This window comes from Rhinoderma darwinii, chromosome 13 (genome assembly GCF_050947455.1).
Source record: "Rhinoderma darwinii isolate aRhiDar2 chromosome 13, aRhiDar2.hap1, whole genome shotgun sequence".
Lineage (NCBI taxonomy): Eukaryota > Metazoa > Chordata > Amphibia > Anura > Rhinodermatidae > Rhinoderma > Rhinoderma darwinii.
This window is the reverse complement of record NC_134699.1, coordinates 46,487,365-46,502,182: the sequence shown is the minus strand read 5'-3', so window position 1 is coordinate 46,502,182 and position 14,818 is coordinate 46,487,365. Positions and strand designations below refer to the sequence as shown.

The following is a 14,818-nucleotide window of genomic DNA, read 5'->3' as shown; positions in this document are numbered from 1 at the left end:
TATGCACCTCCCATGTAAAAAGTTTCTAAAAAATTATCTATATTGTTCGCTTTATTCATTCCATTAATTTCAGTAAAAGGCAGAGTAGGAAACTTAATTACTGCAGCCCTTTGAAGGTTTTTTCCCCCCCCCCCCCATAATGGATATCTATCACCTCTCTTGTGGAGAGGTGATGATTATCGAATATGGGAAAACACTTTTAACTGCTTCCTGACTGACATCTACTGCAGGAGTAGATTGATAAAATGAATATTTTAACCAGACCGGGAATGTGAATGACACAATGCAAGCTAATAAAGTCCTGTGATTACAGCAGCATCAGCAGACTCAAGCAGGCAGTTTCTTTCTCTTCACTTCACTTCTCTTTTCTCTCTCCCTCTCCCTCTCCCTCTCCCTCTCCCCTCTCCCCTCTTCCCTCTCCCCTCTCCCCTCTCCCCTCTTCCCTCTTCCCTCTCCCCTCTTCACTCTCCCCTCTTCACTCTCCCCTCTTCCCTCTCCCCTCTTCCCTCTCCCCTCTGCCCTCCTCCTTTTCTCGCCCTCTGCCCTCTCCCTTTTCTCGCCCTCTGCCCTCTCCCTTTTCTCGCCCTCTCCCTCCTCCTTTTCTCGCCCTCTCCCTCCTCCTTTTCTCGCCCTCTCCCTCCTCCTTTTCTCGCCCTCTCCCTCCTCCTTTTCTCGCCCTCTCCCTCCTCCTTTTCTCGCCCTCTCCCTCCTCCTTTTCTCGCCCTCTCCCTCCTCCTCCTTTTCTCGCCCTCTCCCTCCTCCTCCTTTTCTCGCCCTCTCCCTCCTCCTCCTTTTCTCGCCCTCTCCCTCCTCCTTTTCTCGCCCTCTCCCTCCTCCTTTTCTCGCCCTCTCCCTCCTCCTTTTCTCGCCCTCTCCCTCCTCCTTTTCTCGCCCTCTGCCCTCTCCCTCCTCCTTTTCTCGCCCTCTGCCCTCTCCCTCCTCCTTTTCTCGCCCTCTGCCCTCTCCCTCCTCCTTTTCTCGCCCTCTGCCCTCTCCCTCCTCCTTTTCTCGCCCTCTGCCCTCTCCCTCCTCCTTTTCTCGCCTCTAATCTGATGTTAGCCAGCTTGTAGGAGCAGTGACCATGTTTCTACAGACCTGTTAACATCAGATTAGAGGAGAGAATAGGAGGAGTACTGATTTAGGGGCAGTAAGTCTGTAAGGTTGCCATTAAACGTGCGACTGAGCCACTGATTGCTGCGAATTGCCATACTGCACCTGTACTTGCCACTCGAAACTATGGCAAGTACAGGGACGGCACTGCAATCGACAGTAATCTGTGTGCGTTTACTTTTGGCTTGGCTGAAAACGTGTAAAAGCACTGTAACTCAAACGGATGAGCTGTGATGATCTAAGCATGCTTCAATGATCGACTGAACAGGTTACAAGGTAATGTAATATTTAATTTGTAATTTGCTGCTTTAACCGCTTAACCCGTTAGTGACCACCCCATAGTGCTTTTACGTGGGTCACTAACGGGCTTTATTCCGATGCAATAGACTTTTTACGGCGCTGCATCGGAATAAGTAAACAGAGCAGGGAGCTGTCAAATCTCCCTCCTCTCAGCTACTGGAGGTAACAGGGCTGGGGGCGTCCCTGCTTGAACGTGTGAGATCGATATTCGTATCGATCTCACCCGTTTAAACCCTCAGATGCGGCGCTCAATAGCCTCAGCTGATGTCCTGGGTCGCCTTTGCAGGTGTTCCTTATCACTAGATGAAGAGGATGACAAGATCTATGGGGCGAATTTCTATTCTCCCTCGCTGGCGGAATCCGGGTCAGAGGCCAGGATGGTTTATGCCGCCTCTGCTCAATAGACCCTTTTGGATGTTGGGGCATTTTTATTAAGGGGTAGGGTAGTGCTTGGACACGTGTAACACTGACTATATTTTTACACAGTGGGTTGTGTGTGTTGTGCTTTTTACAGGTGTATTTTAATATTACTGAAGAATAAAAACAAAAAGACGAAAGTAAAAAATGTTTAGAAAAAACTTTGTATAAAAAAATTTTTGGGGAACAAACTGACACTAAATATAACACCATTTTAGAAACCTCTGTAGTATAAGAAATATACTACAGCAAATTTACACTACCTATAGAAATTGTAAAGCTAAAATGCTATATGTAATTTTTTTTTTTATTATTGCAAAACTGACATCGGCTAACCTAAAAGTCTGCTACCCTAATGCCCTTCCTATGTAGGTAATAACTACACCTAATCAGCTCACCTAAACTACTGCTACCATAACGTCCTATATTTTATTTCTATTTTATAATATAAAGCAATGGGAGAATGACCAGACATCGCCTCGAGCCATGCCAGGACTGCTGCTGAGGAGGATAGTCGTCCTGGCACGGCTGGGGGTGATGTCTGATTATTCTCCTGTTGCGCCGGTGAAGGATCTGCGGGAGTAAGTGATGTCACTGCATGATCTCGCAAGATCACGTTGTGCTGTGAATAAAGCTGGGCGTGAATGAAGAGAAATGTATGACGCTGATTGGGCAGCATCATACTTTTATTTACAATGACCACTTGGCGAAACATTAAACGCCCAGTTGGGCATTTAGAAGGAATTTGCATAAATGTGTAAATTATCAGAACTTTGTCACTAATAAACATTTTTAAAAACAAAACCGTAGTTATCAGTATCAAAGCGTTTATTAGATTAGGTAGGAGATCGAGAGCTATTAAACTGGTGACGAGTCTCTTTAATGAGATTCTGTTACCTCTGAAAACCACCCCAAACTGCAGTAATCCGTGTATAGTTTATATTTCCTTGCTGTAAGCCTGCGAGCACTGCATGCTAATGCACAGAGAGGACTCCTAAGCTAAGCGATATAATGGAGAGAACTCCTAGGACTCGTCATCAGCCCATGCATCGCTGGAGGAGTGGTTTGACTCATGGATTGGCATGTGCTTGTAATGTACTTGTAAGGTATTGTCCTGAAAGCAGGATAGTATAACACTTATACATAGATCAAACCTTTGCAGGCAGTATCCAACTATTATTTTTTTTTTTAAAAGATAAAAATGTAGGGCTATAATTTTACTAAATCTAACATTTGGGGATAGGTCCTCTTTAATTAAGCCCTTGGCCTCTGAGAGCAGGCACCAATTCCCTGTTCCTCTACAAAGTTTATAGAGTGATATTGATTATCTCATTACAGTAGCAGAGGTAGTGATCGTTAGGCAGCAAGTGAACAGTCCGTTCTTGAAGTTGATGTGTTGGAAGATGGGCAAGTGAAAGGATCTGAGTGACTTTGACAAGTGTCAAATAGCTGATTGATTGATTGGGTTAGAGCATATATAAATGGGCAGGATTTATGAGGTGTTTCCAGTATTAAGTGGTTAGTACCTGGAAAAAGGGCTTTAAGGGCTCTCTTACAGTGGCTGACATTCGGCCGGTGCAGCGAGCGCCGGTGAACGAGACCTCGTTGATCAGCGCTCGTTTGCTCATGTCACATGAAGCTATGGATAGGGACAGCGTTCGTTACTCCGATCGCTCGTCCCCATACATTATCATCATGTCTGCAGCGCGTCTCCCTGTTTACACAGGGACATTTGCTGCCGACAATAATAATATTTTCCTTTTTTAAAACTACACATCCAGCAGCTGATCAAGCTTTTTACTCAGGGCAATTATCGGCAATGAGCATTCTATGAACGCTCGTCGGCCCGATAATCGTCATGTGTAAAAACCCCTTAAAGGACAACTGCTGAACCTGCGACATGGGTGCCCAAAGCTCATTGATATGTGTGGAAAACACCGCTAGCCTGTCTGGTCCGATTCCACAGTAAAACTACTGTAGCACAACTTAAAAAATAAAAGTTAATGCCGGCTATAACATGGTGTCAGAACACACAGTTCATCACAGCTTGCTTGATATAAGGCTGTGTAGCCGCAGACCGATCAGTGACCATTCTGACGCCTGTCCATCGGCAAAAGCGCCTGCAGTGGGCATGTGAGCATTTGAACGGCACCATGGAGCAATGGAAGACGGTGGCATGATCTGCACATGATCACATTTTCCTTTACATCGTGTGGACAACCAGGGGCTTAGATAGGAAAGAGATGGCTCCAGGATGCACTATGGGAAGAAGGCAAGTTGTCGGAGACGCTGTGATGCTCTGGGCAACGTTCTACTGGGAAGCGTAAAGCCTGGCGTTTTTGTTGATGTAACTTCACGTACATCTACTTTAACGTTGTTGCAGACCATTTATGGCATTTTTATTACCTATTGGCAGTAGCCTCTTTCAGCAGGATATTTCACACCGCAAACATCGTTCAGGAGTAGTTTAAGGAACGTCACGAGTTCAAGGTGCTGACCTGGCCTCCAAATTTCCCAGATCACAAACCTTGTTTGAGGCTTAGCAGAGTGGCTGCGGCAGAAGATGTTCGACCCGGCTCCTCAAACAGGGCACGGAAAGACTGCAGGAACAAGGCTAGGTCCGAAAATTCACGTCCCTGTTGTTCTAAGATGGGGTTCGCCCATGCAAGGGCCTTGCCAGCGAGGAGTGAGATAATAAATGCTACTTTGGCCTCCTCAGAGGAAAAGAGATGAGCTCATAATCTAAAATGAATGGTGCATTGATTGATGAACCCTCTACAGGCTCTAGGGTCACCGTCGTAGCGAGGAGGGAGAGGCAGTGAAACTGGATCTGGAACAAACAGGAGGAGTAACGGGCAGTGGAACGGCAGCAGTCGCTGGAGGAGGAACCGGAGGTGGAACAGGGAGTTGATATAGTCGGACCATGATGGAGTTTACAGCCTCAAGGAGTTGATCCTGACGTGCCCGTAAGTCATGCATATCCGTCTGTATCGTCTGAACTGCGGTCTTAGGCTGGCCAGCGGGTTTCATGGCCTGAGCGTACTGACATGATCTAGGGGTATGTGGACCCACTAGGCCACTCTGCTGTAGCGGAGAGACAGCTGACCAACTCACAGTCTACGCACAAAGTCTATGGTAGGAGTGTAGTACACGGGTACCTGGGATAGTCTGGATGGCGGCAAGGGCTCTGGCACAGATGGGGCTGGAGGTGGTTTGTTGCACCAGACGTGGCGGATGGTATCCAGAATTACAGGCAACAGCCGACGTAGAGTATTCGAGCAGGCAAGGTACGGCTCAGGTACTATACAGGCTCGGAACAAGGCACAGCATAGGATATAGGAGGCAGGACAAGGGGACTGGGAGCAAGAAAACATTAAGTGACCATTTGCAATACAGACATGGGAAGACTACAATGCTCAGGCAGGGAGTGGAGGGGTGGAGCCCTTCTTATAGTCCAGGATGGGCAGGAGTTGATTAGGTAACTTTAAACATTTGCGCGCGCTGGTCCTGTGGGGCCGCGCGCGACCCTTACCAGTGAGAGCAGGACTAGCCGGCCTCGAGTGCTGGCGTCTCCTAGGAGGGAGACGCTGGCAGGAAGACAACGGACTGTGGACTCGGGCGTCGCCAGTTGAGGAACAGCGGCGGTCCGCGACCACCGCTGTGACACTTTATGAGTAAGATTAGCCAAAGACGTAACATAATATAGTGGGACAATAAACTAAATCAAACCACATATCATAAAAATGCAAGTGATACAGTACAAACTGAATATGACATGTAATGCTGACTTGTGTTAGTTCTTAAATTTTTCCAGTATGTACTTCATCTTCAGGCCACATATAGTGATTCAAAATAAATTACAAACAAGCAGAGCTTATATTCTAAGGAAACCAACTCCCTTAGGTCATTATAAAGCTGTAGAAACGCGGTCTTCTGGTCACTGGTGTAAAGAACAGAAATGCAGAAGATTTTATTTTTGCTGCTTTCATTTTGTACCATGTCTTAGCAGATAATGACAAGTAATAGCCAAGGTCCTTCAGCGCTCACGAAATTACGCCTGGGACTATATCTGACTACCCATAAAAGTATCTGCCAGTTAGTTGCTATGGCAATTTCTGCATGAACTCCATCTCAAGCCGAGGTCTTTTTTTGCATGTATTAACCCACTTACAAGACAAGTGTCTCATTTTTCTGCACGAATTATGTCTACAGAGAGAAACCTATAACGGTTTTAAAAAAAAATGTGGGTTTGTTCGGATTATATGCAGCAACTGTGTAATTCAATGACAATATCTTTACCTAAGAGTATGATGTATTGCCAGGATTGTATGCCAGGCAAGAGAGCCAAATACGAGTGTCTATTAGGCTCCGGAAGTAACAACACAAAAATAACTGCCAATTGGGAGCTTAAAATATTGTTTTTTTCATGGCCAAGTGGTCATGTACGAGCCTGGAGTGGTGTAAAACACACCACAATTTATCTCCAGAGTAGTGGAAACGCATTCTCTGAGCTTCATAAAAAATAAAGCATTGTTTGTCTTTTCAGAAACCACATATCTGCTTCTGCCATACCGGTTTCTTATAGGTCATATTCTTTCCATACACGTCCCTTTATCATCTACTGTTATAATGTATCTGCTGTAGGTGACTCCTGTATCTACTCCTTGACTTCTTCATTTCTCTTTCCTCCACATGTCCTCTGCTCTTGTACTGCCTGGTTTGTATGTCTCATACATGTTCTCTACATGTAGTGTGCTTCACATGCCTTCTTCATATACCACTGTCACACACACTTCTGTTGCACTACATTGTGCTCCACATACCTCCTCTGTATCAATTTATGTTTATTACTTCATTTCTATACATTATACTAGTATATGCTCATTGCATGTCAGCACATCTGCTTTATATCTAATTGTCTCTTCTCTCCCATCTGTTCCTCACTTAATTTTCCTTCACCCGATCTAATGGTAGTTGTAGGTGCTCTTTGTGCCCACCCCCTTCAGAATAAAATTCAAACTTATTAGGGTATGTGCACACGATAACTGCATTTACGTCTGAAATTACGGAGCTGTTTTCAGGAGAAAACAGCTCCTGAATTTCAGACGTAATTGCTCGTACTCGCATTTTGCGAGGCGTCAATGACGGACGTAATTTGGAGCTGTTCTTCATTGGATTCAATGAAAAACGTCTCCAATTACGTCCCAAGAAGTGTCCTGCACTTCTCTGACGAGGCTGTTATTTTACGCGCCGTCTATTGACAGTGACGCGTAAAATTACAGGTCGTCGGCACAGTACATCGGCAAACCCATTAAATGAATGGGCAGATGTTTGCCGACGTATTGGAGCCATTTTTTCAGGCGTAAATCGAGGCGTAAAACACCTAGTTTACGCCTGAAAATAGGTCGTGTGAACCCAGCCTTACTCTCACCCACAAAGCTCTCCCCAGTGCTGCACCACCTTACATCGCCTCCCTCATCTCTATCTACCACCCTACTCGCGCTCTACGTTCCACCAACGACCTTAGATTAAAATCCTCCATAATCCAAACCTCCCACTCCCGTCTCCAAGATTTCTCTCGTGCTGCACCAGTCCTCTGGAATGCGCTACCCCAGACAATCCGATTAATTCCCAATATCCACAGTTTTAAACGTGCCCTGAAAACACATCTATTTAGACAGGCCTATAACATTCCCTAATCTGACTCCTTTCCACGGCCCCCTTTTAGATTAGTCATCAGAATAAGATTCCCACACATTCCTTCTCTTCATGTCCGTCATACACGTATACTGGCTGGTGACGGCTCATTCAGCTTTATGTTACCACCGCATGTGTATAAAAATGGCCGGACCATTGTACAGAACAAACACTGTTACACTTTGTGTCTCCCTTATTTCCTCATAGATTGTAAGCTCTTGCGAGCAGGGTCCTCACTCCTCTGGTTTGAATTGTAAATTAACTTTGTCACTATGTAATGTCTGATATTGTTTGTTTCATGTTCCCTCTAAATTGTAAAGTGCTGCGTAATATGTTGGTGCTATATAAATAAAGATTATTATTATTTGTAGGTTCTAATCCTAAAACCATATGTCAATCACTTCCAACATTTACTTGAGAAACAATAGTTGTGCTTGTGGATACCTGACTTTTATTCTTTTGTCTTTCTTGTTGTTGTTTTTCTTATTCTGAATCTGCTTATGATTTGTTCTGATTCATCCCTGCTGACGTTGGTAGTGACTATGTTAGTGGACCTCTCTGCAGTTTCCTTGTTCTCTTTCTGCACTCTCGGAGGGGAATTTATTGTGTTTCATACACTAGTCTTAATCTAAAGTGTGCTGTAGTAAGATGCAGAGGCAGGGGTCTAACTAGGAATCACTGGGCCCTATAGAAAACATTTGATTGTGCCCCCCTCTCCAGGGTGCCACACAACCCTCCCTTGTGCATAATGCCCCCATGTAGATTGTGCCATACAGCACCCCCTGTAGACCGTGCCATACAGCACCCCCTGTAGACATTGCCATACAGCACCCCCTGTAGACAGTGCTATACAGCACCCCTATAGACCGTGCTATACAGCACCCCCTGTAGACCGTGCTATACAGCACCCCCTGTAGACAGTGCCATACAGCACCCCCTGTAGACATTGCCATACAGCACCCCCTGTAGACAGTGCTATACAGCACCCCTATAGACCGTGCTATACAGCACCCCCTGTAGACCGTGCTATACAGCACCCCCTGTAGACCGTGCAATACAGCACCCCCTGTAGACAGTGCTATACAGCACCCCTGTAGACAGTGCTATACAGCACCCCCTGTAGACAGTGCTATACAGCACCCCCTGTAGACAGTGCTATACAGCACCCCCTGTAGACAGTGCTATACAGCACCCCCTGTAGACAGTGCTATACAGCACCCCCTGTAGACAGTGCTATACAGCACCCCCTGTAGACAGTGCTATACAGCACCCCCTGTAGACAGTGCTATACAGCACCCCCTGTAGACAGCGCTATACCGCACCCCCTGTAGACAGCGCTATACCGCACCCCCTGTAGACAGCGCTATACCGCACCCCCTGTAGACAGCGCTATACAGCACCCCCTGTAGACAGCGCTATACAGCACCCCCTGTAGACAGCGCTATACAGCACCCCCTGTAGACAGCGCTATACAGCACCCCCTGTAGACAGCGCTATACAGCACCCCCTATAGACAGCGCCATACAGACCCCCCTGTAGACAGGGCCATACATTCTCCCCATACAGTGCTATACAGCCCCCCTGTAGACAATGCTATACAAACCCCCTGTAGACAATGCTATACAAACCCCCTGTAGACAATGCTATACAAACCCCCTGTAGACACCGCTATACAGGCCCCCTTGTAGACAGCGCCATACAGGCCCTCCTTGTAGGCAGCACCGTATACCACCCCCCCCCCCCAAACACCAAAAAATTATACTCACCTGGGCCCTGTTCCTGCGACGAATAGAGCTGTTCCACAACGCTGACAGGATCCTTGCGTAGGTCGGCGTGATTAAGTGACATCATCACGCCGGCATGAGAAGGGATCCTGTCCCTGCGCCTGATAGGCTGCAGGTCGAATGTGGCCTGTAGCCTATGGCAGAGCAGGGAGATAACTCTCTGCTCTGCCGTAGTGTACAAAAGTATCTGCATCCTAAGGACGCAGATACTATTGAATGTGGCTTCGCTACCGCTGCAGCAGCTATAGCGGCTGCTAACGATGCCACCGGGCATGAGGGGGCCGTGTTGGCTGGCGGCACGGGCCCCCTCATGCCGCGGGCCCCCGTAGCAGCCACTATGGCTGCTACAGTGGTAGTTACACCACTGTGCAGAGGCTGTTCATAATTCATAATCTTTTCTTATTTTTTTTTTATGTTTGGGAGAATACCTCCTACCTTTATGTACTTGTAAATTTGTACACCTTGAATTTATTGCACTGCGTGCAAAGTTTTGAAATTTCGTATGATGTCTTATTTGCTGTTTTATAGTCTAATAAAAATTGTTGATAAAGAAAAAGAAAAAAATGGCCATCTACTTTCTTTGCGCCTCACTGATTTCGTGGTGGGTATGGCCAAAGGTTAAAGGGCCTCGCATTATAAAATATAATGACCAATGGAATATCTTACTGTACATTAAAACCAAGGAATTCTACTGTACTCATGTGCATACTATATATACACTACAATGATACATGTCAGAAAAGATTTTTGTCACCATGCCCTTTACATTCTTCCGATTTGAAATGCTTGACCTATAATGTCCCTTTCAGTTAAGAGACACCTTTTTTTTTTTTTAGCAGATGTTGCTTTTATTTCCACGAAATATATGGACCTAACACGGACCATAACTGCGGCACTGTGAGAGCAACCTTAGAGAAAAAGAGAGATCTGAAGTCTGGAGACCTGGTAAGAAAAATCAGATGACGTAAGTGTCTACCAATAACATGACAGGCGACCATATTGGTCCTTAGAGGCCAGGTATTGCACAAAATGTGATGCAATGGGAGAATTGGTTGGTTGTGCATTTAATGTTCTCATGTGAGTGATCAAGTGGAACAAACATTCAGAGAAAATTGCTAACATGGAGTAACATGTGATCTGTTCTCTGTTTAACCAGATTTGTCATAATTTTTTGATTTATCGTCTCTTCGTTTTACAGTTTATATTAGGATGGGACCGTGTCCAGGATGGAGGCCCAGATGTTTGCTATATTCTGGTTGGGCAGGACTTCCATAGTTTACCACTTCCCTGGTTTATTCGCCTTCTCCTAGCCTTCCATGGCCCTATATACACCCCAGGGACCTCTCTCTATATGGTAGTCAAAGGCAATGTATAGATCACAGGATTCATCGAATGATACAGCTGCTCTGTATAGAGAATACAGAGCAGCTGTATCTCAAAAAGTAAAACTAATTTTAATAAAAACTGGTTATAAAGTTGCACCAATTACACTGATTGACCTTTTTATTTAAAAAAAAATCCCTTTCAAAAGTTTACATAGCTTTTAAATAGTAGTCGGATGCTGATCAGCTAAATACTGTGGGTACAATTGATCTTATCTGGCATTCCATTATTATAGTCGGGTTAAGCCACACCTGGCCATACTTTTCCTCTGCAGTGATGCAGGGGAAATGTGGTATTGCATGGCTACCAGTCAAATGATTGGCCCACTATGTAATGTATGGATGAACGGTGGACCGCCATCTATGATGTCCAAATGCCCTAATAATGTATATTGACAGGGTTTTTCATTGTGAGGAAGCCCTTTATTACAGTTTGTGGTTGGTTCTTTTCCTACCAAAGATTGATGTGAAATGAAACCAAGTACATACAGTTTAGAATTTGGTCTTATACTCTGTCCAGCAGCGCACTAGCAAAATACAATAATAAGCAAATCATCAAAGACACGTTCCTCACATAAAATGTGCATGGAGCAGAGCATGGGGGAAGAGACGCTTTCTTCGATATTACTACTAATGTAATTCCTGGCATCATGTTTCTTTATTCTGTAGCATTAAGAGGCTGGTAATGGCGTATCTGTAGTATGTGTAATAGGGCACATCATTACAGCAAGAATGTTCTATTAATTCCAGGAAAAGCATTGTATCAGAGACACGATTCTGCTCCCTTGTTCTAGTTAAAAGGCTTAATCCAGGGCACGACAAACCCTAGTAATCTGACGTCACCATATAATCCCAAGGTACTGCGTCTGTAAGAGTATACTTTTACAAAATATTTGCTTTACAAATAAGGCATTCTTATTTTGGCACCATCACGGTGGCTCAGAATACAGTATTATAAAGAAAGTAATATCTCATTACTTAAAGAACATGAAATGATGAGGTTCCTTCAAGGGGTTATCCTACAATCAGACTTTATTCGGAATCAGGGTTGCCAACCTCCACTTCAGATATTTCGGGAGAGCTGAGCTAAAAATCCCAGACAGACCAACATTTTTATTGACACATTACAAAATCATTGACTGTGCAGTGTACGGTGTTCTAGGAGTGACTCACCAATCACAGCATCGCTTGTAGTTTTCCCCCCGCTAACTTAAGTGATGTTTTCTCTGATTAGTCGTTCACTTTCCCTTTTTTTCTCCATCCGGCCCAGACCACTGTGACGACTTATTCCAGCCACGACTTGTCTCTGCAGAATTTGACACACAGACATGTTGGCGTCTCACTTTTCTAGCACCCTCCACACCTATACCCCATCCTCTAAACTAACTCATAATCCACAGTGTCCCAGACTTTAATAATGATCCCTTAGTGCTCGACCCAATAAAAATGCCCCATCAGTAACCGTGCGCCATTTGTGCCCCCTGTACATAGCGCCACACACAGCCCCCCCTGTAAATAGCGCGACACAGCCCCCCTTGTAAATAGTCCCACACTGCCCCTCCTTGTAAATAGCTCCACACAGCCCCCCTTGTAAATAGTCCCACACTGCCCCTCCTTGTAAATAGCTCCACACAGCCCCCCTTGTAAATAGCACCACACCGCCCCTCCTTGTAAATAGCACCACACCGCCCCTCCTTGTAAATAGCTCCATACTGCCCCCATTCTCCTGCCCTATTAACACCATGTTCTTCTCTATAGGGGGCAGTATTATAGTATTAACTGCTACCACTTTAATCAGGGGGTGTAGCCAGGGAGGGCTGGCAGGGATTGTGCCCAGGGGACATTGCTAGAATTGAAAAAGATCAGGGGCATGGGACCCAAGGCATTGCCCCAATCTCTACACCCAAAAAAATATATTGAGGACAGCATAGCAATAAAATAACATTCAGAATACGATAGGCTTATATACACCACCTCATCACTACACTGTCCTTGGTAATTATTTTGTAAGGAAATCTGTATCCATAGATACATCAGCTGTAACGGCAGGGGGTAGGGAGACGGACAAGTGAGCCCTAATCTACCCGCCACTCTGTCCCTGCCTACTTGCAACGACCCGCCCTAGGCGACGGGGTACAACTGGGCGGCGGTCCCTGCGCTCAGTAAGTGCACGACAAACATACAAGGAACACAAGCAAGGAAAAGGGGCCGTTGCCCACGGCAACACCGTGAGCAACCAGAGTGGTGAACGAGCCGAGTCAAGCCAGGAGTGTGCGAGGTACAAAACGAAAAGCAGAAGAGTAGTCGGTAAGCCAGGGTCGGTATGGAGCAGGATCAAAAATAGCAGGAGCTGTAGCTGGGCCAGGAACCACAAGGAAGGAAACAAAAGCAATAACAAGCACCGAGGGACAGGAAGTGCAGGCTTAAATAGACCGAGGGCGGGAGCTAGCTGAGTCTGGCCAGGTTACGATAGGCTCTCCCACTCCTAAGCCTGCCAGCCTGAATAGTGGAAGCAGGAGTCAGTCTCAGGGATGTATTCTCAGGTGCTGACTGATTAGTTCTGGGAGTTAACCCCGCAGTGCCTGGCAGATCCTTTACATCAGCCCTGCACCCGAATAGTTTAAGCACTGAGGGTATGTTCACACGCAGTGTTTTCAGGCATTTTTCGGGGCGTAAACGCCTTGAAAAACGCCTAGAAAAATTGAAGTTGAACATCTACAAACATCTGCCCATTGATTTCAATGGGAAAAACTGCATTTCGTCCAGATGGGGTGTTTTTTTACGCGGCTGTTTGAAAAAATGGTGCAGAAACACCCCCTGCCCCCCCCCCCCCACGCCCGTAAAAAGAAGGAGCATGTCACTTCTTGAGCCGTTTTTCGAGCTGTTTTTCATTGTCAATAGAAAAACAGCTCCAAAAACGTCTAGAAAAATAATAGTATTTCTCTGAATAATACCGTCATGCAGTTATCAAATATTACCAGTATACAAGGACCAAATAAAACCTCCACACCATGACCAGATATAGCTGTCACAAAGACCAATAATATCACCATACAGTGCCCATATAGTGGTCACATACCTGTTCTACGGAGAATACTATCACCCTGTAGTTGCACCGTTGAGACCTCGCTGGACCAAAAATCCAGGGCTCGCGATGCCCCTAGTGCTGTGTGTTGTTAGGGGCACCAAATAGAAGCCAGAAGAACACGGAGACAAAAAGTCCTGCAGGAGAGGTTAAAACTAAATCTTTTCCCCAGGCGAAAGAACACCTCGCTATGCCTCTGGCTGAATAGTGATAAAAACTATTCTGAAGAAATATGCCTAAGGTAGCTGTCATTTCCTTCTCCATCTACTGCCGACAGGAAATGCAGTTTATTACAACTGCAGGTATGAATAAACAAATAAATCACCTTAAGGCCGGATTCACACAAGCGTGTTCGGTCCGTGATATACTTCCCAGACGGAACACACTGCAGGGAGCCGGGCTCCTAGCATCATAGTTATGTACGACGCTAGGAGTCCCTGCCTCTCCGCGGAACTACTGTCCCGTACTGAAAACATGATTACAGTACGGGACAGTTTTCCCGCAGCGAGGCAGGGACTCCTAGCATCGTACATAACTATGATGCTAGGAGCCCGGCTCTCTGCACTGTGTTCGGTCCGGGAAATACTGCCGGCATAAGGTCCATATATCAGAGACCGAACACGCTGGTGTGAATCTGGCCCTATAATAATCTTTATATTGTTAGATCGTCTGACATGTAATAATAACACTTTAGAATACAAAGTATTTCAAGACATTATAAATACAAACAAAAGATTAAAAGTCCCCTAGTGTGACTAAAACTATTTTTTAATTAAAAAAAAGTCTGTTTCCCTATCAATATTTTATTATTTTAAAATAGTACACTATAAAAATACATATTTAGTAGCACCACAGTCGTATCAAAGAACGTAGAATAAAGTTAACATATTTATACCACATAGCGTATGGTGTAAAAAATAAACATAATACTTTACCAAAAAACTATGGCAAATTTTCTGTTCCCATTTTTCCTCCTCAAAATGTTTTATAAACCTTAATCAATAAATTGTATGTACCCCAAAATAGTGTCAATAAAAACGACA

The 14,818-nt window shown here is 45.2% G+C and overlaps 1 protein-coding gene across 4 annotated transcripts in view; it reads left to right on the top strand.

Moving 5' to 3' along the window:
• The window catches only part of SEC14L1 (SEC14 like lipid binding 1), a 78,006-nt gene that overhangs the window by 47,045 nt on the left and 16,143 nt on the right, over nucleotides 1-14,818 (top strand). For 2 of the 4 annotated variants that reach the window (XM_075846322.1, XM_075846323.1), the window contains exon 18: nucleotides 10,145-10,253. In XM_075846322.1, the coding sequence (XP_075702437.1) occupies nucleotides 10,145-10,253 (109 nt within the window). Of the gene's footprint in view, nucleotides 1-10,144; nucleotides 10,254-10,506; nucleotides 10,706-14,818 lie in introns of those variants that run through there. The other 2 variants (XM_075846320.1, XM_075846319.1) reach the window with 2 other exon arrangements.